The 27,772-nt window shown below is 46.0% G+C and overlaps 1 protein-coding gene across 3 annotated transcripts in view; it reads left to right on the top strand.

Annotated features, from left to right (window-relative positions):
- Positions 1-15,131, top strand: part of IKZF3 (IKAROS family zinc finger 3) — a 631,603-nt gene extending 616,472 nt beyond the window's left edge. For all 3 annotated transcript variants that reach the window (XM_029572756.1, XM_029572755.1, XM_029572757.1), the window contains one exon: positions 12,625-15,131. In XM_029572756.1, the coding sequence (XP_029428616.1) occupies positions 12,625-13,319 (695 nt within the window). In that variant the 3' untranslated portion in view covers positions 13,320-15,131. The remainder of the gene's footprint in view (positions 1-12,624) is intronic.
- The last annotated feature ends 12,641 nt before the right edge of the window (positions 15,132-27,772 follow it).

Consider the following 27,772-nt stretch of genomic DNA (forward strand, 5'->3'; position numbering starts at 1 on the left):
AATCTGGGCTTGGGCTCTCTCTCATTCCATGCTACTGAGAGTGACCTACCTGGCGGGCATGGACAATGTACTTGCGAACAAACTCAGTCGCACATTTCATCCCCACGAGTGGTCCTTGAACTCCACAGTGGTGGAGAAAATATTACAACAGTGGGGGTATCCGAGTATAGACCTCTTTGCGTCGATTCACAACCGCAAAGTGGAGAACTTCTCACTACATCGCAGTCACAAAAGACCACCAATAGACACCTTCACCCTCTCATGGTCAAAGGATCTCCTGTATGCCTATCCTCCACTTCCACTCATAAGCAAGACTCTCGTGAAGTTGCGATGGGACAAGGGCTTCATGATCCTCATAGCCCCTTACTGGCTGTGCCAGGTGTGGTTCCCCATCCTTTATGACCTCTCAGTCAGTCAACAAATTCGCCTAGGCGCAGATCCGTCTCTGATATCACAGAACAATGGACAACTGCGTCACCCAAACTTCCACTCCCTGTCCCTGAGAGCTTGGATGTTGAAAGGTTAATTTTACAATCTCTAAACCTCTCGGACGATGTTTCCCATGTCCTTGTAGCTTCACGAAAGCCTTCTACCAGAAAATCTTATCATTCCAAATGGAAAAGGTTTTCCTCGTGGTGCCCTACAACGAACTTCCTAGACTACCTCTGGAACTTGTCAGAGTCTGGTCTCCAAACTTCTTCCATTCAAGTCCATGTCAGTGCCATAGCTGCTTACCAAAAGGCATAGGGGATGTTTCGATCTCAACAAAACCCCTCATAGCACGCTTCATGAGAGGCTTACTACACCTCAAGCCCCCACTGTGTCTTCCAGGCCCTGTATGCGACCTCAATGTGGTATTAGCACAGCTCATGAAACCTCCATTTGAGCCTCTGCACTCCTGCGAGCTACGTCATCTCACTTGGAAAGTGCTCTTTCTTCTCGCTATAACATCAGCTCACAGAGTCAGTGAGCTACAGGCACTGGTAACATACCTTACACGAAATTTCTCCGTGATTGTGTGGTGCTTCGCACTCATCCTAAATTTTTACCAAAGGTGGTATCTGAATTTCATTTAAATCAATCCATTATACAACCTACTTTCTTTCCTAGACACCACTCACATCCAGGTGAGCGAGCTCTGCATTCCTTGGACTGCAAGTGTGCGCTAGCCTTTTATTTGGAACGTACTGCAGCCCATAGAAAGTCTACCCAGCTATTTGTCTCCTTTGATAAAAGTAAACTGGGAATCCCAGTGGGCAAGCAGACCCTGTCCTCCTGGCTGGCGGACTGTATTTCTTTCTGCTAAAAACAATCAGGCCTTCTGCTCCAGGGACACATTAAAGTGCACTCTATTAGAGCTATGGCAACGTCGGTATCACACTTTCGTTCTGTACTTCTTGCTGACATCTGCAGGGCTGCTACATGGAGTTCTCTCCATACCTTTGCAGCTCATTCTTGTCTGGACAAGGCTGGCAGACAAGATTCTATCTTTGGCCAGTCTGTCCTACGCAATTTATTCTCAGCTTAATAACCCAACTTCCTTCCAAAGCTGGGAATTTCAGGCTGCCCTATTAACCAAACTCACCCCTGTTGTGCCTGTTGCACATCTTTGGGTGCTTTTGGTACATTAACTCGGGCATCCTCAGCTCGATATTCACCTATATGTGAGGAATACCATCCTGCTTGTCCTGTGAGAAGGCAGAGTTGCTTACCTGTAACAGGTGTTCTCACAGGACAGCAGAATGTTAGTCCTCACAAAACCCGCTCACCACCCCGCGGAGTTGGGTTCGCTTGCGATTTGTTATTTTTATTTTTCACTAGTACTTTTACTACAAACGAGACTGAAGGGGGACCCCTGCTGGATGCAGGGTTGGTGGCATGCTGGGCATGCTCAGTGTGCCAAGTCAAAGTTCTAGAAACTTTGACAAAATTATTCCGTGATAGGGTTCCAACCTGATGATGTCACCCATATGTGAGGACACCTGTTACAGGTAAGCAACTCCACTTTATCCAAAAGTGTAAATAACTGATTCACATCTACTCGTTCAAGACCTCTCATGATTTTAAAGACCTCTATCATATCCCCCCTCAGCCGTCTCTTCTCCAAGCTGAACAGTCCTAACCTCTTCAGCCTTTCCTATTAGGGGAGCTCTCCATCCTCTTTATCATTTTGGTCACCCTTCTCTGTACCTTCTCCATCACAACTATATCTTTTTTGAGATGTAGCGACCAGAATTGTACACAGTATTCAAGGTGCGGTCTCACCATGGAGCGATACAGAGGCATTATGACATTTTCCATTTTATTAACCATTCCCTTCCTAATAATTCCTAACATTCTGTTTGTTTTTTTGACTGCTGCAGCACACTGAGCCAACGATTTCAAAGTATTGTCCACTATGATGACTACATCTTTTTCCTGGGTGGTAGCTCCTAATATGGAACCTAACATCATGTAACTACAGCCCCTTTGAAGTCCTTTACAGTTTTGGTCTTCATCACATCCTCCGGAAGGTCATGCCAGGCGTCCACCATCCTCTCCGTGATGAAATACTTCCTGACATTGGTTCTGAGTCTTCCTCCCTGGAGTTTTAAATCATGACCCCTGGTTCTGCTGATTTTTTTCCAGTGGAAAATGTTTGTCGTTGTCTTTGGATCATTAAAACCTTTCAAGTATCTGAAAGTCTGTATCATATCACCTCTGCTCCTCCTTTCCTCCAGGGTGTACATATTTAGATTCTTCAATCTCTCCTCATAAGTCATTCGATGAAGACATCCACCTTTTTGGTCGCCCTTCTCTGGACCGCCTCCATCCTGTCTCTGTCTCTTCGGAGATACGGTCTCCAGGTGAGGCTTCACCAAGGACCTTTTTCTTACTCGATATTCCTCTCTCTATGCAGCCCAGCATTCTTCTGGCTTTAGCTATCACCTTGTCACATTGTTTCGCTGACTTCTGATCGTTAGACACTATCACCCCAAGGTCTCTCTCCTGCTGCGTGCACATCAGCCCTTCACCCCCCATCGAATACAGTTCTTCGGGATTTCCACACCCCATATGCATGACTCTGCACTTCTAGGCATTGAATCTCAGCTGCCATATCTTCGACCACTCTTCCAGCTTCTTTAAATCCCGTCTCATTCTCTCCACTCCTTCCAGCGTGTGCCCTCTGTTGCATATCGTAGTGTCATCTGCAAACAGACAAACCTTGCCTTCTATCCCGTCCGCTATGTCGCTCACATAGATATTGAGCAGGACCGGTCCCCACACCGATCCTTGCGGCACTTCGGTTAACACTGCTCTCTCTTCAGAGTAAGTTCCATTTATCATCACACATTGTCTTCTGTTCATCAACCAGTTTGCAATCCAGGCCACCACCTCGGCACTCACTCCTAAGCTTCTCATTTTATTCACCAGCCTCCTGTACGGGACCATATCAAAAGCCTTGTTGAAATCCAAGTAGATGACATCAAGCGCTCTTCTTTGATCCAACTCCCTAGTCACCCAGTCGAAAACGTCAATCACATTTGTCTGACAGGATCTTCCCCTGGTGAATCCATGCTGCCTCTGGTCCAGCAATTCATGAGAGGTCTTGAATGAGTGGATGTGACTCGGTTATTTACACTTTCGAATAATAGAAGGACTAGGGGGCATTCCATGACATTAGCAAGTAGCACATTTAAGACTAATCGGAGAAAATTCTTTTTTACTCAACACACAATAATGCTCTGGAATTTGTTGCCAGAGAATGTGGTTAGTGCAGTTAGTGTAGCTGGCTTCAAAAAAGGTTTGGATAAGTTCTTGGAGGAGAAGTCCATTAACGGCTATTAATCAAGTTTACTTAGGGAATAGCCAGTGGTATTAATTGCATCAGTAGCATGGGATCTTCTTAGTGTTTGGGTAATTGCCAGGTTCTTGTGGCCTGGTTTGGGCTCTGTTGGAAACAGGATGCTGGGCTTGATGGACCCTTGGTCTGACCCAGCATGGCAATTTCTTATGTTCTTAATCCATGATACTCACGAGACCTTGCAAAGAACCAGTGTCTTACCAGATATTGTCTTCACCAAATACTTGTGGTATCATTTCAGTCATCCATGTCTTGCCATAAAATCAGGCATCACAATATCTGGATTATTGGCTTAGTTTGCTTGTAGTCAGTGCCTGTAAAGCTTGATTTCTGCCTCTTCCTAATTTAGCTAAAATAAAATGCATTCTTTTTAAATTAGTGTTTTAGTTTTTGAGGTTCTCTGCACTTTATGACTCCCCCGCAAAGGCACATAGGCATCGGTTCTGCAATACCCTCCACCCAGGTCTTACAAATGTCCAAATGTCTGGAGATGTTCACCTGTGTCATATCTTTTCATGCTGCTAATAAGCTATAAGTGTTTCGGAGGAGAATACACTGTTCCTGTGCTGTTGTGCATAATTATGTTTTGCATGCCCCATGAATTTTGCACAGTCTTGACTCCTGGTGCTTGTTCACACTTCTAAAGAAGACATCCCTCATCTGGATTCTTCCATGCCAACCTCTTGTGCAGAGAACATAAAGTGTATCATAGAGAGGGAAATCTTTGAGTTGGAGCAAAACAATCACTAATTGCTACTAGCAGAAGGAGAAATGGAGTAAAACGATCATTGGTAACAATTGATGGCATTAAGTAATGCCATCAAATCATTTCTTTCAAAGATGTGTTACTTGCTTCTCTACCAGAGTACTTGCAGCAAGATTCAGGATTGCTGAACAATTTACATATATAATAAAAAAGCATGATATATAAAAAAAAATACTGGGTGCATAATATAGAATTCATGGCAGCAAACAAAATAAGTGGTAATAACATTTCATAAGGTAGAGTTGCAGGATAACTGGAGAAAACAGGGGGATGTTTGATGGACTTAGAGATGAGAAAAGGCTATTGATTGTTGGCTAAAATGGGTAGGCTTGGTGGAAGAGTCAGATTTTTACCTTATGACAGAATTTCAGTAGGTCAGTGACTGATCTGGTCTCTGTTGGAAGGGAGTTCCAGAGCTGGAGATAAAGAAGGAGAAGGCTCACTTACTGGTTTGGGTCAGCCTGGAGTCTTTAGGAGTAGCCTGGAAGCAGTAGGAGTGCCTCTTTCTCTGATCATAGTATGTGAGAAGGTTTGTAAGATGGCAGGTACTCCTACAGGTAACTTTGGCCCTGGTCATTCAGTTACTTAAAGGCAATGCAGAAGGCTTTGAATTTAACCCAGTAGGGGAGTGCTTGCCAGTGTAGGTTCCAAAGAGTGGGATAATGTGTTCTTTGTAGCTGGAATCCAATAACAACCGTACTACAGCATTCTGTACGAACTATAAATATTTTAGGAGGTTTTGTGGGAAGCCTACATACAGTACATTGCAGTAATCTAGTCAGGATAGGAAGTATGTGTATATCAGGATGGCTAAATTGTCTATTTGCTTTAGTCACTAGGGGGTAGATATTCAAAGCACGTTTATCGCTTTTTAGCCAGATAAGCAGGACTTATGCGGTTAAGTATCAGCCGCTGAATATGCGCCTACGTTCAGTGGCTGCCACTTACTGTATAAAAAGTTACCCACATAAAAAGTGGGCATGTACTGGGCAGATTGGGAGCAGAGTGAGTCTAAAACATTATTGCCCACAGCGGTACCAGAAAGAGAATTTTTCTAAGCTTGCCCTAACCCATCCCCTTCACCTAATTTAAATCTTACCGTGCAACGTGATAACGGCCCAGCACGATTTAAAGAATGACCTGAAGACAAGGATAGCTAATGTAACCCCAATATTTAAAAAGGGCTCCAGGGGCGATCCGGGAAACTACAGACCGGTTAGCCTGACTTCAGTGCCAGGAAAAATAGTGGAAAGTGTTTTAAACATCAAAATCACAGAACATATAGAAAGACATGGTTTAATGGAACAAAGTCAGCATGGCTCTACCCAAGGCAAATCTTACCTCACAAATCTGCTTCTCTTTTTTGAAGGAGTTAATAAACATGTGGGTAAAAGTGAACCTGTAGATGTAGTGTACTTGGATTTTCAGAAGGCGTTTGACAAGGTTTCTCATGAGAGGCTTCTAGGAAAAGTAAAAAGTCATGGGATAGGTGGCGATGTCCTTTCGTGGATTACAAACTGGCTAAAAGACAGGAAACAGAGAGTAGGATTAAATGGACAATTTTCTCAGTGGAAGGGCGTGAGCAGTGGAGTGCCTCAGGGATCTGTATTGGGATCCTTACTTTTCAATACATTTATAAATGATCTGGAAAGAAATACGAGTGAGGTAATCAAATTTGCAGATGATACAAAATTGTTCAGAGTAGTTAAATCACAAGCAGATTGTGATAAATTGCAGGAAGACTTTCTGAGACTGGAAAATTGGGCATCGAAAAGGCAGATGAAATTTAATGTGGATAAGTGCAAGGTGATGCATATAGGGAAAAATAATCCATGTTATAGTTACACAATGTTAGGTTCCATATTAGGTGCTACCACCCAAGAAAGAGATCTAGGCGTCATAGTGGATAACATATTGAAATCGTTGGTTCAGTGTGCTGCGGCAGTCAAAAAAGCAAACAGAACGTTGGGAATTATTAGAAAGGGAATGGTGAATAAAGCGGAAAATGTCATAATGCCTCTGTATCGCTGCATGGTGAGACCGCACCTTGAATACTGTGTACAATTCTGGTTGCCGCATCTCAAAAAAGATATAGTTGCGATGGAGAAGGTACAGAGAAAGGCGGCCAAAATGATAAGGGGAATGGAACAGCTCCCCTATGAGGAAAGACTAAAGAGGTTAGGACTTTTCAGCTTGGAGAAGAGACGGCTGAGGGGGGATATGATAGAGGTGTTTAAAATCATGAGAGGTCTAGAACAGGTAAATGTGAATCGGTTATTTACTGTTTCGGATAATAGAAAGACTAGGGGGCACTCCATGAAGTTAACATATGGCACATTTGAAACTAATCAGAGAAAGTTCTTTTTCACTCAACGCACAATTAAACTCTGGAATTTGTTGCCAGAGGATGTGGTTAGTGCAATTAAAAAAGGATTGGATAAGTTCTTGGAGGAGAAGTCCATTACCTGCTATTAATTAAGTTGACTTAGAAAATAGCCACTGCTATTACTACAACAGTAACATGGAATATACTTAGGGGCGGATTTTCAGAGCCCTGCTCGCGTAAATCCGCCCAAAACCGGGCGGATTTACGCGAGCAGGGCCCTGCGCGCCGGGAAGCCTATTTTACATAGGCCTCCCGGCGCGCGCAGAGCCCCGGGACTCGCGTACGTCCCGGGGTTCTCGGAGGGGGGCGTGTCGGGGGCGGGGCCGGAGCGCGCGGCGTTGCGGGGGCGTGGCGGCAGAGTTTTGGGGGCGGGTACGGGGCGTGGCTACGGCCCGGGGGCGTGGCCGCGCCCTCCGTACCCGCCCCCAGGTCGCGGCCCGGCGCGCAGCAGGCCCGCTGGCGCGCGGGGATTTACGTCTCCCTCCGGGAGGCGTAAATCCCCCGACAAAGGTAAGGGGGGGGGTGTAGACAGGGCCGGGTGGGTGGGTTAGGTAGGGGAAGGGAGGGTAAGGTGAGGGGAGGGCAAAGGAAAGTTCCCTCCGAGGCCGCTCCGATTTCGGAGCGGCCTTGGAGGGAACGGGGGGAGGCAGCGCGGCTCGGCGCGCGCAGGCTATACAAAATCGATAGCCTTGCGCGCGCCGATCCAGGATTTTAGTGGATACGCGCGGCTCCGCGCGTATCTACTAAAATCCAGCGTACTTTTGCTTGAGTCTGATGCGCAAGCAAAAGTAGGCTGATCGCGCTTCTTTTAAAATCTACCCCTTAGTTTTTGGGTACTTGCCAGGTTCTTATGGCCTGGATTGGCCACTGTTGGAACAGGATGCTGGGCTTGATGGACCTTTGGTCTGACCCAGCATGGCATGTTCTTATGTTCTTACCCCCTAACAGGTCGATACAGTAACGTTCAGTTAAAGATTCCCCATCTGTAACGTGCTGGGAGCGCACAATACAGACGAGTAAGGCCATCCAGCGATACAGTCTCCAGTTTCACGCGTCCTTAGCGCTTCCTAAAATAGACACATAACCCTTTCCGCACCCAGCATGTAAATGAACGAAAAAGCTGTATAATGAAGGAATTAGCTATTCCCCTCCGATACTGTAACGGGCGCTGATACTATCTCCTCAGTAACCTGCTGTTTTGCCGCGGCCTTAACGTGTTAGTTTACCGCCTCCCCCTAGTAGGTGTTAGTGTAGTGTAGTGCCAAAATCGCACGGGAAAGGGAACGGGAAAAGAGAGGTTTTACTTTTATTAAGAACTGTTATAATTTTTTAAACACTGGGGGGGTTCTTTAATTTTCTGGGGGACCTCTCCCCAATCCCACACTTATCTGCACTGTAACGTGTTCGATCGGGCGAGTAGGCAGGTAGGCGACAGCGGTGGCGTGAGCCATCAGTAGCGGCGGCGTGTTCGATCGGGCGGGCGGGGTAGGTGAAAAAAAAAAACTTTTCTGAGCCATCAGCAGCGGCGGCGGGATCCGGGGGGGGGGGGGGGGGGGGGGTGGGTACGTGTTCGATTGGGCGAATAGGCAGGTAGGCGACAGGGGCGGCGGCGCAGCAAAAAAAACCAAAGCGACAAAAGTAACTTACTTTTCCGGGGCAGTGGGAGCGGGATCGGGTGGGGGGGTAGGCGGCGTGTTCGATCGGGCGGGCGGGTAGGTGGGAAAAAAAAAAACTTTTCTGAGCCATCAGTAGCTCCCCCGACGAAGACAAAAAGATGGCCGCCTGCACGGGGGAAAGCGTGCAATTGGCCGCTGAGGACGTGACGTCACACCCCGTGACGCCAAACGTCGTGACGTCACGTCTTCAGCGGCCAATTGCACACTTTCCCCCGTGCAGGCGGCCATCTTCATCGGGGGAGCTACTGATGGCTCAGATCGAACACGCCGCCTACCCCCCCCCCCTCCCCGATCCCGCTGCCCCTGCCCCGCTGCCGTGGAAAAGTAAGTTACTTTTGTCGCTTTGGTTTTTTTTGCTGCGCCGCCGCTGTCACCTACCTGCCTATTCGCCCGATCGAACACGTACCCACCCCCCCCCCGGATCCCGCCGCCGCTGCTGATGGCTCAGAAAAGTTTTTTTTTTCCTTTGGTTTTTTTTTGCTTGCCGCTGTGTCTCACCTCCTCCCGGAGCAAGACTGCTTTCGTGCCCTGCTCCGGGAGGAGGTGAGACACAGCGGCAAAGCAAAAAAACCAAAGGCAGGAAGTAAGTCGCTTCGCCGCCTCCCGCCTCCCTCCTCCTGGTGCCTGTCATTTCAAATGTCATTTGAAATGACATTTGAAATGACAGGTACCAGCGCACCCAGGTTACTGTATAGGCGCTGTATTAAGCGCCTATACAGTAAAATGGGTTGCACGGGCATAACCCTTCCCTAACGCTTCACAGCCTCGGCATGCATTTGCATGCGATTAGAAGAGAGTATCAGGCGCTAGGTCTAGAGGACTGTGCGTGCGGGGAGGAAGGGTGCGCCTGACACTGCCGCACTGTTTCTACCGCAGCCTTACTGTATCGACCTGTTAGTTTGGTGTTAAGGAGAACATCCAAGCTTCGGGCCATGGGTGTTATAAAAGCCAACTTTGCCTCCTCAAAGGGGGCCAAGGACTTATTAATTGTTAATACCTCTGTTTAGCTGCAATTTAGCTTAACTTTGATAGTGGTGCATTTACAGATTTCAGCCAGTTTATTTTTTGCATGGCTGTATCGCTGTCAGATGCGAGTGATATAAAGAATGGGAGAGATTTCTTGAATTTATTTTAGGAAATACATGTCCCTTTACACAGACAGCAGAAAGTATATGCTAGACAAATATTAGCTACTGAGAAAATACCTGTAACCATTTCTCTTTCCTGGTAAATTCTAAACGTTCATATGATGTGGTGTCTTACTTGGGTAAACTGTGATGCTGACAAATAATTCTAGAACTAAGGGGGTCGTTTTCTATCCTTATCGCACGCGAAGAGGACCTTTTCGCGTGCGATAGCTAGATAGGGGCAGAGTTGGGGTGGCGTTGGCACCGGAAGAGGAGGAGTCGGGGTGGCCTCGGGGAAGACGCCGCGGAAACTTCGCTGGTGGCGAAAAGGTAAGACCCCTTATCGCCGCCAGTAGCACCCCCAATAGCGCCACCTTTCACAGTGGTGCTATTGGATGCGGAAGCCGGCAGCGATAACACCGCAGTGGTGCGATCACTGCCGGCTTTCGCATGCCCGCCCCCCGCTTTGCTCCCCCCCCCCCCCCCATTACCACGCGATTCAGGAAGGGTGCGATTTTAGAAAATTCAGGCCTAAGTTAAGTGCTAACATGTGACTGGAGTATTCTTTAATTGAGCCCTAGGCAAGTGGTGTTTTGAAGCCTGTTGGGTGGCATTACTCTGCTCTGATGTTTATGCTTTGAGGTATCCTTGTGCTGCATGGTGCACTTCAGCAGTCACTGGAATCTCCTGCAAGGGGCAGAATTCTGTTATGTGGTGGACATGTGCCCACATACAGCACAAGCACACTAACTGTCCACACCACACTGGAAGACCATCTCTTGGGGATTTAGTTGCACTGCTTAGGATTGTTAGGGCCTAATGGCCTTTCCTCCTTCCCAACCTCACTACTTAAGTTTAAGTACAGAAACCTCAGATGTACTGTACAGTGCTTAGACCTTGTTGGACTCGTGGTAGCAGAGATGTCTGCCAGTGGAAGACTGCTGCCAAACTGCATGAAAGCTTCCTGCATATGAATTCACAGAGCTGAAGTGTTTTCAGCCTATTGACGTATATTCTGATGGCGTGTGCATACTGACAGTATTCCCTCTATACAGTGATAGGGATTCTCTGCAGTGCTGACTTCATTTCACAGAGTTTTTTTCTCTTGGTTGGAGCTTCTTATGTTAGTCACTTGGATTCTCTTTTTCTCCCCCTTGTCTGGAAACTGGATTAAAAGTCTGTTTGCAGTATGTGGCTAAGAGTACTTGCACTTCATTTATTTATTCATTTATTTAAGATTTTTATATACCATACTTTCAAACAGGCTTGATCAGAGCGGTTTACAATATCATATTCACAATTTTACAATGTTACTCTGCTGGTTTATTCACTCCATGATGAAAGAAACGTGAGGTGGCTGGCTCACCACCAACTGTGGTATAACCTGAGCCTCAGTGAGTCATAGCTGAAAAGTATAGTATGCAAGTTACCGTAATACAGGAATTCTACAAGCTGTTTTTTGAATATTTTGCACACATGAATTATTTCCAGTCATCCATGATTTATTTATATATGTGTTATTTTTTTGCACTCCACTTAAGGTAAGCCAGATACACATATATTTCCACTGCATCCATTGGGAAATAGTGTTCAGATGTAAAGACACTGGATTTAATTGAATTCAGGGCCTCTTCAGCCTATGCAGTGAGACCATAGCTTTAGGTCCAGGAAGACTCACAGATAAAACACAAGACAGGCACTCCTCTGCTTATCAATGTGTTTAAACTTGGCGCAAAGCATCATTCCCAGTTCTGAAGATGTAATGTTGCAGTGTGTCCTGTATAAATGTATGGGAATTTATAATTTTGTAATTGCAGATGACATCAGGTGATGCACAGGAGTGGGTTCTCCTCATATCTTGTTTTTATGTTCATTCAATTTTCTTGAATTCACAAGCCTTTGTTTTCAGTTATGGGTAGATTTTGTAAGGTGAGCTTGCGCATCCGTGTGCGCGCACTTCCTGGCGTGCACATATGGATGTGCCGATTGTATAACATGTGGGCACTGGTGCACGCATGTTATAAAATCGGCAGGCTGCACACACATGCGCACCAGATTTTATAATCTGCATATGCACGTGTTGCTCGCAAGGGGGGCTAAAATTGTGGAAATTTGCGTGGCAACACATCACGGGCTTCCCCAGTTCCCTCCCAGACTGCTTCAATTAAGGAGGGGACTGAGAGGGAAATTCTCTACCCCCTATCCTACCCTCCCTTCCCCTCTCCTCCCCAAACCCTAAATTAAATTTATTTTTTATTTTTACCTTTTTGGGGCAACTTACTTGCTGAAGTAAATTGCGCGCACCAGGACAGCAAACAATGGCACTGTCCCGGCCTGCCCCCCCCCCTTCCCAAAACACGCCCTCCAGTTTGCCTCTTCCAGGAGGCCCAGCACTTGAGCGTGTACCAGCCTTTATGCTCGTGGCCGGGCCTCTTGGAAGATTTGCCCAGAACACATAAGGCCCGTTCTCACGTGTAAAGGCCGGAATTTACGTGCGCCGAGCATTTAAAATCTGCCCTTTAGGTACAAAATATTAACTTGTTTAGTAAGGTACTGCTCTGATATTGTACAGCTTATTTTATCTAATGATACAATTACAGCACCTAGAATAGATTCCTGAAATTTCCTAAGACTATTAGCTTTTTTGGCTGCAACAGCTTCATATTTGTGCTTCTGACATACCCTGTTCCACCAAGTATTTATTCCTAGGAGGGGAATTATAATCTAATTCACTAAAAATGAAGGACAGTATACCAGAAAGGGTTCAGGTGTAACAGTTTTGCCACACACACAATAAGCTGGTTTTCCGTGGTTATTCCTCATAGGTGAGAAGCGTCATTGCTTTGAAGTGAACTACAACCGAAGTTTCATGTACGAGAAGGCATGCGACCTTGCACAGTCCCGCATGATGGACCAAGCCGTAACTAACACCATCAGCTACCTGGAGGCCGAAGCCCTGCACCCCCTTGTACAAACTACCCCCACCTCTGAGATGGTGCCAGTTATCAGCAGCATATATCCCATAGCACTGACCCGTAATGAAATGCCCAGTGGTACCCTGCAGGACACAGAGAAGAGCAGTCAGCATCCAAAAGACAAACTGCAGCTGTCAGAACGAGGGCTGTCTCCCAGCCAAAATGGGCAAGACTCTACTGACACGGATAGCAGCCATGAGGAGCGCCATAGCCACGCCTATCAGCAAAACCACCTGCTGCCCACTCGGGTGCACAATGGGCTGCAGACCCCAAAGGAGATGCCCAGGCCATATGATATCAGGCCTTCTATGGTCTCCCCCCGTGACACCTTCAAGGTCATCAGCAAGGAAGGAGAGGTGACAGGTGTGTCCCGATGTGACCACTGCCAGGTTCTCTTCCTTGACTACGTCATGTTCACCATCCACATGGGGTGCCATGGCTTCCGTGACCCTTTTGAGTGCAACATGTGTGGCTACAGAAGCCAGGACAGATATGAGTTCTCCTCACATATAGCAAGAGGAGAGCACAGGGTTCTGTTCAAATAAAACAACATACTGTATATGCATTCCAATCTAGGAGCTAAAAGTTAGCTTTTCTTTTTTTTTAATTTGCAGCTGGAAAGTTTTGTAGTATCTGTTTCTATCCCTCTGCCCTACAGTAGCAAAAGGCAAGTCATGTAATTTACAACAACCTGCCAGCTACATATTTACTTTTACAAGGACACAAGCAGGTTATAAGAAGGTGTCACTCTACCATGTATCAGCCACATTTAGAATATTTATGTTGTTCTTGGCAGGGAGTGGACAGGGAGGAACAAGGATCTAATGTTAATTTATGTTCCACAACAACATGTGGTCTCAAGAAGAGGATAAAAGGAATATCTTTGGATCTACACCTGGCCACTAAGAATCTGGATAGTGATGGATGCTCAGTAATATTTTGGGAATAACTCCTACTGAGCAATCAATAAAGTATATTTTTAAACTTTTGTAGTCCTTGTTGCTGCAAAGTAGCAAGTTTTCTTTCAGACTAGTGGATCTGAATCTTGTGTGGAGGGAGTGCTCAAGACTATATGCAGTACACCATGTTTACCAGTGATGCCTTCCCCCATGGACTGTGAGCTTACATTTCCCCTCTGCTGTAGTTAGGAGTGTGTTTGCTGAGGGCATGAAGGCGTTTAACATAATTTTGTGCTGTGCAAATTGATTTTAAATACATATTAGCTCTTTTTTTAATGAACCTGGGAAGGTGAGTAGACTATGCTTCTAGAATTAGTTTAGGCATAACCATACAATAATGAAAAAAATTACATATGTGTATGTGTGTGTGTGATATATATATATAGTGAAAGTACAAGAATAAGGCAAAATATAAAATAAAGTGTTCCAAGGGAATTTACAACAAAAATTTCATATATAAGGAACACTAATGAAAACTCTGTTAAAAATAAATTTTTATTTAATATACAATCTAAATATGTATGAAAAAAACTTTTAACAATATACCAAAATCTACAAAAACCAATGACACAAGAATAAATTTTATATATAAAAGCGAAATACAGTACAATAACAGTGAAATAACAGTACAAAGCAAAATAACAGTACAAAAAACCTAATCAGTATCATGTCAAACATATTGCTTTAGCAGAAGTTGTACAGAACAGTGTCCCATAGCCCAGCAGCCTTATGTTCAGTTTCAGAAGAAATTAAATGTCAGTTGAGCCAAAAAACAATCAATGAATATTCAAGCCCAAACATAGAAACCCTGACAAAGGCCTTATGTTTTGCCAAACTAGAATTCCTCAGGGGGTATATGTAACGTCAGGTCATTCAAGTTAAGGTTCTTATACAAAGCATGTTGGCCACTGAAACCCCAAATGGAACTAATATCTGGATTACAAACTAGTTCAAAGAATACATTGTATCTGAGCTTTCTTGCTGCTGTCAAGATATTAGACATTAGATATTGGATCCTAGAACCAATAGCACTATACCACAAATATTTTTCATACATATTTAAATATATTGAACAAGCCATTAAGTCCGTAAAAACGGGCTACATTAAAAAAAAAAATTTTCGGTTTGTTTTCGGACACGGCTCTCTTCTACACTTCTTCTCCCTCACTCCCCCTTTCCCTCACTCATTCACCTCAGTCATTCATCCTCCTCCCCCTCGGTCACTCACTCCCCTTCCTCCACTCACCAATTTTTCCTGCAATCCCGTTCAAACGGGCAAGATTCCGTCGGTCAGACCGGCACATCGATCAGAGCCGCTCTCTTCTCCACAACTTCTTACCCTTCCCACTTACTGACACACGTCCTTCCATCCCCTCTCATCTTCCCTTTCCTTCCCCTCTCACCTCATCCACAACCCCTTCCCTCTCCCAGCCCTCCTCCACTCCCTCTTTTTCTCTTCTCCACAACTTTACCCTTCCCACTTACTTACTCATATCCTCTTCCCTTTTCCTTCCCTCCCCTCTTATCTTCCCTTTCCTTCCACTCTCATCTCATCCACAACCCCTTCCCTCTCCCAGCCCTCCTCCACTCCCTCTTTTTCTCTTCTCCGGAACTTCTTACCCTTCCCACTTCAGTCATATCCTCTTCCCTTTTCCTTCCATCCCCTCATCTTCCCTTTCCTTTCCCTCTCACCTCATCCACAACCCCTTCCCTCTCCCAGCCCTCCTCCACTGCCTTTTTTCTCTTCTCCAGAACGTCTTACCCTTCCCACTTGTTCAGTCATATCCTTCTCCCTTTTCTTTCCATCCCCTCTCATCTTCCCTTCCCTCCCCCTCCCCCTCTCACCTCATCCACAACCCCTTCCCTCTCCCTCAGCCCTCCTCCACTCCCTCTTTTTCTCTTCTACAGGGCCGGCTGTACCCTGCTGAACATGGGAGATGCAGAGGGGGAGGGGCTCCGCTACAGGGACCTGCCTCTCTCCATACCTCCCTCCCAGTGTACTGTGGCATCCCAAATGGGCGAGATTTGCTCTGCTCCAGCCGTCCCTACGCCCTTCCCCGGCGGCGGACAGACAGGCTCGGCGACTCTTCTGCTCTTTCCTCCTCCTGTGCGTAACGGTCCGGCAGTCCCTACTCCCTCCCCCTTCCCCGGCGGCGGAGGAACGGTTGAGCCGTTTCTCGGAGCAGCGCTTGTCTGCCCTTTCCTCCCCTCTGTAACACCAAGCATGTTGCGCAGAGCTCTCTGGTCCGCATATGCACGGTAGAGCTGCTCTCTACTGCCCATTTGCGGGCCGTCGGTCAGAGCCCATTTATATTGTAGATAAAAATGTCTTTTTAACAAAGGGTTTTCATTAGTGTCCCTTGTATATGAAATTTTTGTTATATATATATATAGATAGATAGATAGATAGATAGATTTAGATATATTTGTTTTAGTTAATTTTTTAAAAAATGTTAAATGTACTTGTATCCACTGGTGATGCTTTGGGGAAATTAGATTATATTAACAGTGGAATCTTGCTGCTGTGAGTTCTGAGGTCCCTGATCAGTCCCACATTCCTCCAGTGATGTTTCCACTGGAGCAAAACTCCTCTTTACATGGGGGGAGAAATCTCTGGCCCAGCATGGGCTGTGACAGTGACCACTCTGCTTGAAAGCCTTGTGTTTCTAAAACAGAAAGCAGAAGGTCAGTTTTCAGAAAGCCTTTTCCAGTCACTAACCAACTGAAATATTGTTCTGATGGTACTAGTCTGTGATCTGGAGTAGGATTATTGTTTTCCAGTCCCAGAATACCTTCTTGGCCCCTACTTCACATTGTATCCCTGGATCTCCATTTTTAGCCTATGTACCTTTATTCTCTTCTCCAAGGTCATACTTTAGCTGTATACATATTTGAGAAATATATATTTTCCACATGCACATCACTGACTTATCAGGAGGATCAACAAAGCAACAGCTCCATTTTATTTAGAGTCCTGGAAGCAGACATACATTTCCAAAACTTTAAACACACTTGCAATCTCAAGAACAAAATGGGAAGAGTCTTCGTTATGTTGTACTATTGGCTAGTATAATGCAGCTGAGAACCTTGAAATAGATTTTGCACTGATCTCTGAGCTAATAGCACTTACATGCAGTGCAGGAGGGGATTGTTAGTATACACCTCAGCTGCTACTTTCAATACTTTATGCAGTGGTCAGCCTGCTATCCTGAGCTTACTGCATGGGATTGATGTAGTTACCTGTCTCTGATGCTGCAGGAAGTCCTTTGAGTCTCACTGAATATCCTGCTAGCTGCTGCACCACACATGAGGAGATACTTAAATAAGCTGATGTCTGTTCCCCTGCCTTCTCCTTGTGTGCTAAACTCAGGGCTCTAATATAGCAGTATGGGCAATGGTGTGACTGAAGCAATTCTGTGCCAAAAAAATAAAAAAGCTGTATTGTAATGTCATTTTTTGTCTTTTTTACATTAATAAAATGAATAATAAAAACCCACTTGTTTACTCATGACCTTGTGACTAAACTTTCTGGTTTTCTGAGGGAAGCTGCATTGGAGGTGCGGGGGGAGAGGGGACATCAAGGAGGTCGACAGAGCAATCAGCAGTAAAATGCTTCAGAAGTAGATTGTCTTGTCCTGGTTCGCGTTCTCTTGGTTTTATTCCTTGGTCACTTTTTTGTCTCAATACATAATTTATCCCAGGACAAGCAGGATGCTAGTCCTCACATATGGGTGACGTCATCCACGGAGCCCTTAAGCGGGAAAAACTTCTGGCAAGTTTCTAGAAGTTTTAACTGGCTGCCTGAGGCTACTGAGCATGCCCGGCATGCCATGATATTCCCTGCCACAGGGGTCTCACTCCAGTCTTCTTTTTTCCGCGCTGCTAGCTGCATCGCGGTTTCCAGGAGCCCCGTGAGTTACCTCACAACGACTAACTTTAATTCTCAACTTTTTACCCTTTACGGGTCTCGCTCGGTTTGTCACCGGCTGGTGACAAACTTCATACTCTTTTTTGACAAAAAAGAATCCGAATTCATCGACGGATGTCGACGGAGAAAACCTCCGGATTCAAAAAATGTCCGGCCTGCAACCGGACTATGTCCATCACCGACCCGCACGTGGAGTGCGTCCGTTGTTTGGGAGGAGACCACGACATCGCTTCTTGTGCCCAATGTCAAGAAATGACGGCGAAAGGTAGGAAGCTTCGCCATGAAAGAATGGCTCAGATTTTTCAAATCAGAGCACCGACATCGCCGTCGACCTCGACTAGATCTTCCCCGATAGGCGTATCGAAGAAGATACTTCTAAAGAAAGTCCAACAAGGTTCGGGAGATGCTTCCTCGCCAACCCCGTCATCGTCCAGATCCGTTTCTGAGATCCGTCCCAAACATAAACACCGGAGACATCATGCGATTCCTCCGTTGCCATCGCCGGAAGAACCAAAGGCTAAACAGCGGAAGTTGTCATCGACCTCGGTAATCCCTTCAGAGGAATCGACACCGTCGACGTCCGTGGCGGACTTAACAACCTTGATTAAGAAGCTTGTCGCCGATGCCATGAAAGAAGCCATCCCGGCTGCATCTCCAATACCGGCCCTGGTAGGACCGATGCCGACTCCCCAGTCGATGCCGGCCATCGGGCCGATGCCGATAACTCCATCGATGCCGGCCATCGGGCCGATGCCGATGTCTCCATCGATGCCGACTACCGAGTCGATGCCGGTACCATCGTCCACATCGATGCCAGTGCCGATGCCAACGTCATCGTTCATACCGATGCCAATCTCGGTGCCGATGACTGCTGCAGCTCTATCTATTCCGATGGACGTGCCTATCTGCGCTCCAACGATGCCTGCTGCTCCATCGATGTCAACAGCCTCATCTTCGATGCAAATTGCACATCCTTCGATGGAATCGACGAGTGTACATTCTACAATGTCCACAAGTGCTTCCAGACCAATCTCCTCATTGATTCCCATCTCCATGTTTTCCTTTCTCACTACATCACTTTCTACGGCGGCACAACCACCTCCACATTACACTGTAGCTCCTTCTGCAGCTTCAAGCCGGGGAAAAAAGGCAACAGGAAAGTCCAAACATCCAGAGATTCCCTCTGAGAAAAGATTACATGCTATCCTCACCAAAAGATATCATGATCTTTTATCTTCCTTGCCTTCATACCCGGCGGAAAACAGTGATACCAGTGATGGGGCACCGGACATCCAGGATCCTTTACCAGGACCCTCGGGGGTTCCTCCATCTACAATTCCAAGCCATCCTTCATATCCTCAACCAGAGGATACATGGTCTGACACACAATCGGAGTATTCTTCAGAAGAATTTTTATCAGAAGGTACTCCGCCACAAACCAAGAAGCAATCCCCTCCTGAGGATTTATCCTTTGCTTCTTTCGTTCAAGAGATGTCGGAATCCATCCCTTTTCAACTTCAGGCAGAGAAAGATGACAGACAGCAAACACTGGAGATTCTACAATTTGTAGATCCTCCAAAACATAACCTAGCAATTCCAGTTCATGAAGTACTACTCCAACTTCAGCAACGGATTTGGGAGCACCCATGTACAACACCGGGAGTTAATCGTAGAATTGATTCTACATATTTAGTCCAAGCGGCCCCAGGCTTTGAGAAGCCACAACTACCACACAGTTCATTAGTTGTGGAATCTGCGCAAAAGAAATCAAGAAGGTCAAGAACTCACGCTTCTATCCCTCCTGGGAAAGATAACAGATTCCTAGACCTTATGGGGCGTAAGATTTACCAGGGAGCGATGCTAAATGCGAAAATTGCTGCGTACCAACTGTATATAACACAGCATCAAAGAAACCTGTGGAAGCAGATTGAGGAATTTCTTCCCTCTCTCCCTCAACAGCAGCAGGAGGCAGCACAACACATTGTGCAGAAAGGTCTAGATGCGGGCAAGCATGAGGTGCGAGCGGCGTACGACGCATTTGAGACTTCTTCCAGAACGGCAGCTTCAGGCATCAGTGCTCGAAGATGGGCCTGGTTGAAGGCGTCTGACCTACGTCCAGAGGTCCAGGATAAACTAGTGGACTTGCCTTGCCTGGGCGACAACTTGTTCGGAACAAAAGTACAAGATGCCGTAACGCAGCTTAGAGAGCACTCTGAAACATTAAAACAGCTCTCTACGTTGTCCCACGATGCTCCTACTCACCCTGCCCGCAGACCGCCACGGCGAGACACCAGACGGCCTTTCTTTAGACCAAGAAGGTATTACCCCCAAACCTCAAGGCCACGCTCTACAAGGCCTCCACAGCGCCCTCAGCAGAGACAGCAGAGAGCTGCAAGGCCACAGCCTCCGCCCCAAACTGCTTCCACCTCTGGCTTTTGAAAGCAGTCCCGGAGAACAGAGCCAACCCAACCCCTTTCCGAATTTGCCAGTGGGGGGAAGGATTTCCCACTTTTACAACGATTGGGAAAATATCACCACAGATCAATGGGTCTTATCCATAGTTCATCAGGGTTACCACCTAGACTTCACAGCTCCCCCGCCGGAGTGTCCACCACAAAACTCCTATCTCGATCACATACCTCAATTACAAATGGAATTATCTACTCTTCTGAAAGCAAGAGCGGTGGAACACGTACCACGCTCACAGAAGGGAAGAGGATTCTATTCCCGGTATTTCCTCATTCCAAAGAAAACCGGAGGACTGCGTCCAATTCTAGATCTCAGACATCTCAACAAATTTCTAAGAAAAGAAAAATTCAGAATGGTATCCTTGGGCACCATTCTTCCTCTCATACAAAAGGGGGATTGGCTTTGTTCTCTGGATCTCCAAGACGCTTATACTCACATACCTATTTTCCCACCTCATCGCAAGTACCTAAGATTCAAGGTGGGACGCCAGCATTTCCAATACAGAGTCCTACCATTCGGCCTAGCCTCAGCTCCCAGAGTATTCACAAAATGCCTAGCAGTAATAGCAGGACATTTGCACAAACAAGGTGTTCATGTCTTCCCTTATCTAGACGATTGGCTTATAAAAAGTCAATCTCAACAAGGGGCGCTTACTTCTCTACATTACACAATAAAGGTACTGCACACACTGGGATTTCTCATCAATTATCAAAAATCCCACCTACAACCATCTCATCTACTCCAATACATAGGAGCAGAATTAGACACAAACCTCGCACAAGCTTTTCTTCCAGAAGACCGTGCACATACACTGTCCCAGTTAGCGTACGCCATGTCCACACAACTGCAAGTGACAGCTCATCAGTTCCTAATCTTACTGGGCCACATGGCATCAACGGTTCATGTCACTCCGATGGCACGACTTGCCATGCGACTTACGCAATGGACTCTCCGGTCGCAATGGATCCAAGCCATTCAACCGCTTCATTCTCCCATCCAAGTAACCCACCAACTTCGCTCATCGCTAAACTGGTGGACAATCAAAGACAATTTACGCAAGGGCCTGCCTTTCCAAAAGCCGATCCCTCAAATAACGTTAACTACAGATGCATCCACCTTGGGATGGGGAGCTCATGTACACTCTCTTCAAACTCAAGGAACTTGGACAAAACTCGAAGCCACATATCAAATCAATTTTCTGGAACTTCGAGCTATACGCTATGCGCTGCATGCGTTCAAGGACTGCCTTTCACACAAGACTGTGTTAATCCAAACGGACAATATGGTGGCCATGTGGTACATCAACAAACAGGGAGGTACGGGCTCGTATCTCCTTTGTCAAGAAGCTGCGCAAATTTGGGACTGGGCCTTGAATCACTCAATGTTACTACAGGCCACTTATCTAGCAGGAATTCAAAATGTACTAGCAGACCGACTCAGTCGGCAATTCCAACCACACGAGTGGTCTCTGAATCCCTCGATAGCGACCAAAATATTCCAATGTTGGGGACAGCCAACAACAGACCTCTTTGCGTCGCACCTCAACCACAAGGTGACCAACTTCTGTTCCCTGCACCAACAGAAGCACCAACCAGCCAAGGACGCCTTTGCTCGCCCTTGGAACTCAGGCCTCCTATATGCATATCCTCCAATACCGCTTATCACCAAGACACTGGTGAAGCTACAACAGGACAAGGGGTCCATGATTCTCATAGCCCCATATTGGCCTCGACAAGTATGGTTTCCCACACTGCTAGACCTGTCAGTCAAGGATCCAATTCGCCTGGGAGTAGCTCCCAATCTCATCACTCAGGATCAGGGCCGGTTGCGCCATCCCAACCTTCAATCCCTATCCTTGACAGCATGGATGTTGAAAGCTTGATCTTACAATCACTTAACCTCTCAACTAATGTATCTCAAGTGCTTATAGCTTCCCGCAAACCTTCCACAAGAAAGAATTATTCTTTCAAGTGGAAACGATTCACTTCATGGTGCAAGCAAAACAATACAGATCCTTTCACTTGCCCCACAACTACTCTGCTAGATTATCTGTGCTATCTTTCAGACTCTGGACTTCAGACATCGTCAATCAGAGTACATTTGAGTGCAATCTCAGCTTATCATGACAAGATAGGAGATGCACCTATCTCCACACAACCTCTCGTCAGTAGATTCATGAGAGGTCTAACTCAACTTAAACCACCAATTCGGCCCCCAGCTACGCAATGGGACCTGAATCTGGTCTTAACAGGTCTAATGCGTTCTCCCTTTGAACCCATAGATACCTGTGACCTTAAATTTCTCACATGGAAAACTATTTTCCTCATAGCCATTACATCAGCTAGGAGGGTTAGTGAATTACAAGCACTTGTCACATACGAACCTTACACAAAGTTCCTCCATGACAGAGTGGTTCTCCGAACACATCCAAAATTCCTTCCCAAGGTAGTTACGGAATTCCACTTAAATCAAACTATAGTTCTACCCACATTCTTTCCAAAGCCTCACTCTCATCAAGGCGAAAGAGCTTTACACACTTTGGACTGTAAACGTGCTTTGTCCTTTTACTTGAATCGCACGACGTCCCTCAGAAAATCCAATCAGCTTTTCGTCTCATATGACCCAAATAAGCCAGGTAAAGCAGTGGGAAAGCATACTCTATCCAATTGGTTAGCCGACTGCATACAATTTTGCTATACAAAAGCAGGCCTTCCTCTCCAAGGGCGAGTAAAGGCACATTCCGTAAGAGCAATGTCAACTTCAGTAGCGCATTTTCGTTCAGTGCCAATCGTTGACATTTGTAAAGCAGCAACATGGACTTCTCTCCACACTTTTGCAGCTCACTACTGTTTAGACAAGGAAGGACGACAGGATTCCGCCTATGGACAATCTGTCTTAAAGAACTTGTTTCCAGTTTAATCCCAACTCCTTCTACATCCAACCTGCTGTGTACTTCGGCTGCATCATTTCCACAACAACGCATCACTGCTACATGCACGGACAATGACTCAGCCTCTAGCTTGCTAATCACCCATATGTGAGGACTAGCATCCTGCTTGTCCTGGGATAAAGCAAAATTGCTTACCTTGTAATAGGTGTTATCCCAGGACAGCAGGATGTAGTCCTCACGGAACCCACCCGCCACCCCGCGGAGTTGGGCCTCAGACTTTATTATTATATTTTTGCTTACGCTTATTGCTACATACAAGACTGGAGTGAGACCCCTGTGGCAGGGAATATCATGGCATGCCGGGCATGCTCAGTAGCCTCAGGCAGCCAGTTAAAACTTCTAGAAACTTGCCAGAAGTTTTTCCCGCTTAAGGGCTCCGTGGATGACGTCACCCATATGTGAGGACTACATCCTGCTGTCCTGGGATAACACCTATTACAAGGTAAGCAATTTTGCTTTCTTCTTGGAACAAAATATGAGTATTTTCTTATAATGGCCACTCTCTCTTCCCCATGTTTAAATCTCCTGCCATAGTCCTACTCGGCCTAAGGAGGCCCTCCTGCCACCCATTCCCAAGCTGGGTGAGGAGAGGAAAATTTCAGTATTTTAGACTAGCAAAGAAATCGGGTAATCTGGTCTGGCAGGCCATTAGAGCAATAGATCTCTGCAATATCAAAGTAACATTTAAAAAGAAGATAGAACAGCATTTAAATTAGGCCATTGAAAAAACCAATAGGCTATAAAATGCATCTGAAAGTGAAAGTGATGCACATAAGGACAACAATCCCAACCACAGATACCCAATGCTGCATTCTGCATTAGGAGTCACCACTCAGGAAAAAGTCCTTGGAGTCCTTGTTGACAATATGTTGAAATCCTCAGCTTACTGTGTGGCAGTGTTAGGAATGATCTAAAAAAGAATGGAGAATAAAACAGAAAATATCATATTGCCTCTGTATCAAGCCACGGTGTGACCATACTTTGAGTATTGTGTGCAGTTCTGGTTACCCCATCTCAAAAAAGGCATAGCAGAACTAGAAAAGGTGCAGATAGCAAGAAAAAATGATAAAGTGGATGGAACAGGTTAAGGCTTTTCTCCCAGGACAAGCAGGATGGTAGTCCTCACATATGGGTGACATCATCAGATGGAGCCCTTTCAGGGAACACTTTTGTCAAAGTTTCTAGAACTTTGACTGCTACTCTGAGCATGCCCAGCATGCCACTAACCCTGCAGCCACCAGGAGTCCCCCTTCAGTCTCTTTTTTTCTGCGCAGCAGTTGCCTCGCAGTTTAGGAGCTGTGTGAGAAATTTCTCACAACTTTCCTCACGGAACTATTTATTTATTTATTTATTTATTTATTGTTTTTGTTATACCGAGTTTCATGACATGCATCACATCAACCCGGTTTACAATTAACAGAGTGTGTAAAGCATAACGTAACGTAAACAATGTTCTCAATAAACGTAAACAATGTTCTCAATAAGAACCTTGAACTTTAGATATAGTGGATCAGATAGAGGATGTGAGAAAGTTACAATAAAACAGGGAAATTAACTTGGAGCTGGAAGAGGGGAGAGATAGAACAGAGCAATATTTACATTTCAGCCTATTAATGTAATAGAGTAGCAGAGTGAGTAAATAAAATATGTGAGTAACTGAGGCAGTACATCACTATGAAACGGTACATAAATAATCAAATGTATAAATACATTTCAGCCTATTAATGTAATAGAGTAGCAGAGTGAGTAAATAAAATATGTGAGTAACTGTGGCAGTACATCACTATGAAACGGTACATAAATAATCAAATGCATAAATACGACAATGGTATGATAAAAGCACAGCAGGTATTGATGAGTGTCAATTTAAAGTTGGTTAATTCGTATTTAGGTCCAGTTATTGGATAATAGTTTGTGCTATTGAGTGGAGGTTTTATTCATTTGAAGTTTATCTTCTCAATTTAAAAATTTAAAAATTTAAAAAATTTAAAATTTTTTTTAAAATTAAAAAAAATTTTTAAAAAAAATTTAAAAAATTAAAAAAAGATTAAAAAAAAGTTTATCTTCTCAATTTCAAAATTCATATTTGAAGTTTATCTTCTCAAAAAATCCCTCACCAGGGTCCCCCATCGCGCTCTGTTCCCTCTGACGCTCGGTAAGTGTTTTTTCCGGTACTTGCGGTCGGTTCCTGGCGGCTTACCTCTTCAGTGCCCGACGGTCACCGACATGCGCCTGCCAAATTTTAACTTGGTGACCGGGTTTAAGAAATGCCCTGAGTGTCCGGGGCCCATGTCCATAACAGACCCGCATGAAGTCTGTGTTTTGTGCTTAGGCCCCTCGCACGACGTTCATCGATGCCCTTGTTGTGCACAAATGACCCCCAAAGGCCGTCACACTCGCCTGGACAAAATGGAGCAGTTGTTTGCTTTAAAACATACTGCTCCATCGAAGCCAGTTCAAGCGCCACCGACCGTGGAGGGTGCATCGACCTTGGAGACAATTCGCCAGAAGCATCATGGACAGGGTGACTGTCCGTCATCGACTCCATCGGGAACATCAGCATCATCGTCCTCGGTGCCAGGGAAAGACCGGACCGAGCACCGAGGGTAACATCGACACCAGCACCGACGGGCGTCCCCAACCGGTGCCCGCACCAATACCACAGCGGCATTGACTTCCATCGAGCCGCCTGCGAAGAAGGCCCGGGGAGAGGAGCCCCCATACTTCTCTGGACCCGGGGCCCCTAGGCATCCCAGGAGGAATTGGACCGCATGGTCCAAGAGGCAGTGCTGAAAGCCTTACGAGGCTTCCAGCCGGCGCCGGCCCTCATACCGACCCTGGAACCAGTTCCCTCGATGATGGCACTACTCCTCGAGTGCCTCGATGCGCTCATCAGTGCCTTATCAACTCCTCTGCCACCTGACATGGCATCGAGTCGTCCATCGAGGCCTCCGCAGATTCCAATTCCAGTACCGGGTTCCTCGGAGGAGGAAGGATCGCTTCCTGGCCACGTCCTTCCACGGGAACCGTCGATGCTGGAGCCTATGCCAGGGCCATCGGGGCTACGGTGCCCAAGCACACCTCATCTGCCCTGATGCCAGCACCAATTCCATTGATGCCAATGCCACATCCATTGATGCCGGCACTGATTCCATCGATGCCAGTGCCGCATCCATCGATGCCTTCTCGCCCTCTCAGCTTTGGCATGCTTCCTCCATCGGGAACTCCACCGGGAGAAGGAGAAAGTCCCTATAATCCATGGGATGATGCATCCTCAATTTTAGTTTATTGTAATTATTTACTTATTTAAATACTAGTTACAGGCAGTCAGAGTTTGTTAATTTTACTAATTGTATTACTTTAATTTATTTTACATTGTATTACCTGTTATTTTAGTTTGATTTACCTATGTATTATGTTTTATACTTTGGTTTTAATGTCTTACAATGTAAACCGATACGAAGCTTTTACGAATATCGGAATACAAAAAGTGAATAAATAAATAAAAATTCATCACGGACGTCCGAGGACTTGCTCTCAGAGCCTTCACTGCTGGAGAAAGGCGAAGATCTCCTCCAGAAGACCTCTCCTTTGCCAGTTTTGTCAGAGATGTCTGAAACTATACCTTTTTCATTGGTTATGGAGGAAGATGCTTGCCATAAGATGTTGGAGGTCTTACAATTTGTAGATGCGCCAAAAGAAATAATGGCAATATCGGTGCATGAATTTCTTTTGGACCTCATGCACCGCCTGTGGGAACATCCAGATACGATACCCCCAGTCAATAGAAAGACAGATGCTACCTACTTGGTTCAACAAGCCCCAGGTTTTCAAAAAGTCAGCTGCCCCACCACTCTGTAGTCGTGGAATCAGCTCAGAAAAAGGCTAAATGATCGCGTCCACATTCCTCTGCTCTTCCTGGTAAGGAACAGAAGGCATTGGATGCATTGGGATGAAGAATTTTCCAAGGATCCATGTTGATATCGCGAATTGCAACATATCAATTATACATGACCCAATATACCAGAAATCTCTGGAAACAAGTCCAGGAATTTGTGGAGACGTTGCCCCAACAACAACAGGAGACTTTGTCCTCCATCCTACAAAAAGGAATGGAAGCAGGTAAACATGAAGTCAGAGCTGCCTACGATTCTTTTGAAACAGCATCCAGAGTCTCGGCAGTTGGCATCAGTGCTAGACGCTGGGCCTGGCTTAAGGCCTCAGACCTACACTCGGAAGTGCAGGACAAACTGGCAGATCTACCCTGTACTGGAGACAACCTGTTTGGGGATAAGATCCAAGACGCAGTGGCCCAGTTAAAGGACCATCATGAGACCCTGCGCCAGTTGTCAACTGTCTCCCCAGATGTTCCCTCCGCAACCCGCAGTCACGTGTAGAGAACCAAGAAACAATTCTACAGGGCACACAGATATTACCCTCCTGCATCCCGTGCACGACTGGCTCGGGCACCTCATAGGGGACATGCGTGCCAAACTAGAACATCTAGACCACAGCCAGCTCCACAAGCTGGCCCGCGTCTGGATTTTGACTCTTCCAGAGAGCAGCAGCCTTATTCCTTTTCGCCAATTTCTATTGGCATTTTATCCCTCAATACTCTCACCTGGTGGCACCTCTCACTGCCCTTACGAAGAAGGGAACCGATGCAAGATACTAGCCACCAGAGGCACTCAC

This window comes from Rhinatrema bivittatum, chromosome 12 (genome assembly GCF_901001135.1).
Source record: "Rhinatrema bivittatum chromosome 12, aRhiBiv1.1, whole genome shotgun sequence".
NCBI lineage: Eukaryota > Metazoa > Chordata > Amphibia > Gymnophiona > Rhinatrematidae > Rhinatrema > Rhinatrema bivittatum.